At 34.8% G+C, this 3,700-nt stretch overlaps 1 protein-coding gene across 1 annotated transcript in view; it reads right to left on the bottom strand.

The window, feature by feature from the left end:
* The window catches only part of Stag2 (stromal antigen 2), a 124,275-nt gene that overhangs the window by 42,007 nt on the left and 78,568 nt on the right, over positions 1-3,700 (bottom strand). Inside the window, exons 8-10 of the mRNA XM_031372636.1 lie at positions 2,213-2,356; positions 1,042-1,140; positions 874-953 (exon numbers count right to left, since the gene is read on the bottom strand). Of these exons, the coding sequence (XP_031228496.1) occupies positions 874-953; positions 1,042-1,140; positions 2,213-2,356 (323 nt within the window). The remainder of the gene's footprint in view (positions 1-873; positions 954-1,041; positions 1,141-2,212; positions 2,357-3,700) is intronic.

Here is a 3,700-nt window from a genome sequence, read left to right as displayed (position 1 = left end):
AAAAGAAAAGAAAAAAAGAAAAAAAAAGAAGTAACTCCTGATACATTGTGTGTAGCAAATCAAAGGACAAATATATTTCCATGAGTATCAAAAACAGGCAAATTCATTCAAATAAAAAAGACAAGGTTTTGTGAGAATGTAGCCGGTAAAGGAGGAGGAGCTACATATTCAATGAGTAAAAGTGTAATATGCAATGATTTTAAAAAGTTCAACAGAAACACAAGTGACAGTTGCCTATAAAAATGCCTATTGCCACTGATCATGTTTAATAGTCAAAATGAAAACTTCTATGTTCTATATTTTTTATTGCAATTGTTTTTAAGAAGTGAAAAACATTTGTAGCACCACTATCACATATTAATACAGTATCATTAATTTCAGACTTATTTACCAGTAGTATAGAAGCATTCAATATGTCAATAAATGTTCATACTGACAATGTAACTAAGGTAATACATGCTTTTCCCTGTTTACTAAGAAGTTTAACTTTATTTCTACAGTATCAAGACAAACTAAAAAAGAGAAGACTTCCAAGAGAATTGGAGGAAATGAATTCTCAATTATAACTTCACAGACTCAAAAGTTCCTGTGTTTTCTGAACTCTATATAAAGAAATTAAATTTCTAGCTGGAGTTAGGTTTGGAGTGGTTCATGGTCTCAGCTGGGACCTAAAGTAGGAAATACACCTGAACCCCAAGAGTTGACAACCACTCTGGGGAACATAATATGCCATCTACGGACAGATGGACGGGAGGATGGAAGAATAAAACTTCTAGCCTAAAATGTTATGACTGAAGCTATTAAAATTTAGGCATAAATGTAGGTGTAGTATCAAAACATCTGGACAACAGTAACACAGAAATAAATACTTACTGTAAAACAAGAGTGAGTAACTTTATTGCTTGTACTGCAACATCATATTCTTTGTCAAGGGTCATGGACACAATTCTATCCTAAGGAAAAAAATTAAAGAATTTTTAAAGAAGAAGAAGAAAAGTACTTCAAATTACAAATAATTTTAAATACATGATGAAAACTAACCTTGAATCGACTGGTAAACAGTTCCAGTTTGGAGTTAAGCTCTTTGTTATAATAAAGCCCTTGTAAAGCAGTAAGACATTTGAGTCTCACTTCACCTTGCTAGAAGAAATGAAGAGAAAATATATTCAAACCATGTATTTCTAAGCTCAAAATTTATGTATATATTTTCTACTTAAAAATGTAAACAGAAACAGTAATTTTGATAATGAAAAAAATATATCAGTATACATTTTAAGACTGGGCAGTCACAAGATTACTATTTCTATAAATTGATAGTATTTATCAATACTTTATCAGAGCAAAACTACTGTGAAAGGTGATAGATAGTAGCATATTTCATTACATGCAAGGAACTCCTCCAAGGTTAATGAGTCAGCTTAAGAATGATAGTTTAAAAAAAAAAAAAACCTGTATTAAAGTTCAGAGGCCCAAGTTTAAGATGTAATTTGACTAAGACACATGTTTATTATTATTAAGACAAGATAAAAATTAAAGAGAAACTGAACCGCGGGGCTGTGGATAGAATCCAAAGCAGTACCCATAGCTTAATGGTCCAGGGGAATTTGTGCTATTGACCAAGTTTTGACAAAACAGAAAAGAATAAAAAGAAGGGTTCCGGGCTAGTGAGATGGCTCAGTGGGTAAGAGCACTGACTGCTCTTCCGAAGGAAGGTCCTGAGTACGTATCCCAGCAACCAAATGGTGGCTCATAACCACCCATAATGAGATCTGATGCCCTCTTCTGGTGTGTCTGAAGACAGCTACAGTGAATTATGCCAGAGTGAGCAGGACGGAGCAGTACTGAGTTCAATTCCCAGCAGCCACACATGATAGCTCACAGCCATCTGTACAGCTACAGTGTACTCATACACATAAAATAATAAATAAAAAAAGAAGGGTTTCAAGGGATGTGGCCAAGGGTACACACCCACACCAATATCCATCTTTTTCTTTGTTTCTCTTAAACAGGAACTCAACTAGTCCTAGCAGTTCTGGAGCTGACTCTGGAGCTCAGGCTGGCTTCAAACTCAGAGAACCTCCTGCCTCTGCCTCCAGAGTGCTCAAATTTAAGACATGTACCACCACACCTAGCTCAGATACTTAACTTAAATATGAGACCAGTATATTCATATCTATGTACAGATAGAGGATTCAATGGGGGCACACCTTACCTTATCATGCATAGTCCAACCAACATATTTTAAATAGCTGTCATTAAGGAAGGCATCACTATACATCTTCATCCAAATGCCAATCTCTTCAATGCATATAGCTCTGATTTCAGCTATTGCATCCCTAAATGGAGCAAGGGCAAATCACATAATCAGTGGTAGTTTATGACTGGGCTTGTGGCCTACTGAAGAGAGCTATGTATCTCTCGCCTTAATACCCCATCAACATTAACTATTGTTGAGGACTAAAAGGAACTGAAACGAAGCATGGCTGTAAATATCAACATGCTTGCAATCTAACTGGCGAAGAAGACTAAAAATACTTAAATTAAGCAAAATTGATTCACTGCTTAGTTGGTTTTTTTTTAAAAAAAAAAAAAAACTGTCTCATAAACAAAATCCTGCTTTCACCTTTTACTCTAGACCAGTGGTCTCAAACTCCCTAATACTGCAATCCTTTAATAAAGATGTTGTGGTGATCTTGAATTAAATTTTCAATGCTACTCCATATCTGGAGTTTTGCTACTGCTATGAATCATAATATGCAAGCATCTGCGTTCTCTGATGGCCTTAAGGGATTCCATTGAGATGGTCATTCAATCCCAAAGCGGCTCTGACTCACAAGTTGAAAACCACTTGCTCTAGACCTTATCCCAATCTTTGCTTACAACTGTGTTCAGAAGGTAACAGGCAAGCAAGCATAGCAAGATCATAATTTTCCATGTATAATTACTTTATAGCCATAACACCTTGGCCAGACTATGATTCTTTTGTAAAACATTCCTGGACTCAAGTGATCCTCTTGCTTTCTACTCTTGAAAATGCAAATCTATGTCACCCTACTTGGCTTTTACGAAGACATTTTGAATTCATCTTTTGTATAGTGGTAAGTCATAAAAAGCAGAGAAATAAGACAAAAAAGAATGTTTTAAGAAACTGGAAATAATCGATGAATACAAATATCATAAGGGAATAAACTAAGAATAGTGGTAAAAGAAACAAAACAGAAAGAATTAATATGAGAATAGTATAAAACAAGCATTTAATGGATTCAGTAAATACCAAGTAAAGGAAATGAGGTGGAATAAAACTGGTACTAAGGTTTATAAATATGTTATAAACTGTGATAAGATTATCTTTCTCATCTGCTAATTCAAAATAACTAAAAGAAGCATCTTACTTTAATCTATCCAAACTTTCCCAGTGAAATTAAATAGAAGGGTCAGGAATCAGCAACACACTATATCAAAAAGCAATTAAGTATTTTATGCACTAACTGAAGAAGAGTCCTTTCGTTTGGCTGGACTATGACAACATAGGCAGAGAGAGCATTACCCTCTATTCAGATAGGAAACATGTCAGCGCAGTAAACTGCATTTCCCAGACTTACTCAGTGGCAAAGCTCAGTCTCCAAAACTTATCTTACTATAACATATATTACAGTATACTGTCTGTCTCAACCACTTAAAAAGAATCTGTCTTGCCTTA

The sequence above is a fragment of the Mastomys coucha genome, chromosome X (assembly GCF_008632895.1).
Source record: "Mastomys coucha isolate ucsf_1 chromosome X, UCSF_Mcou_1, whole genome shotgun sequence".
Classification (NCBI taxonomy): domain Eukaryota; kingdom Metazoa; phylum Chordata; class Mammalia; order Rodentia; family Muridae; genus Mastomys; species Mastomys coucha.
Note: the sequence above shows the minus strand (reverse complement) of the source record. Positions and strands in the feature narration are given on the sequence as shown.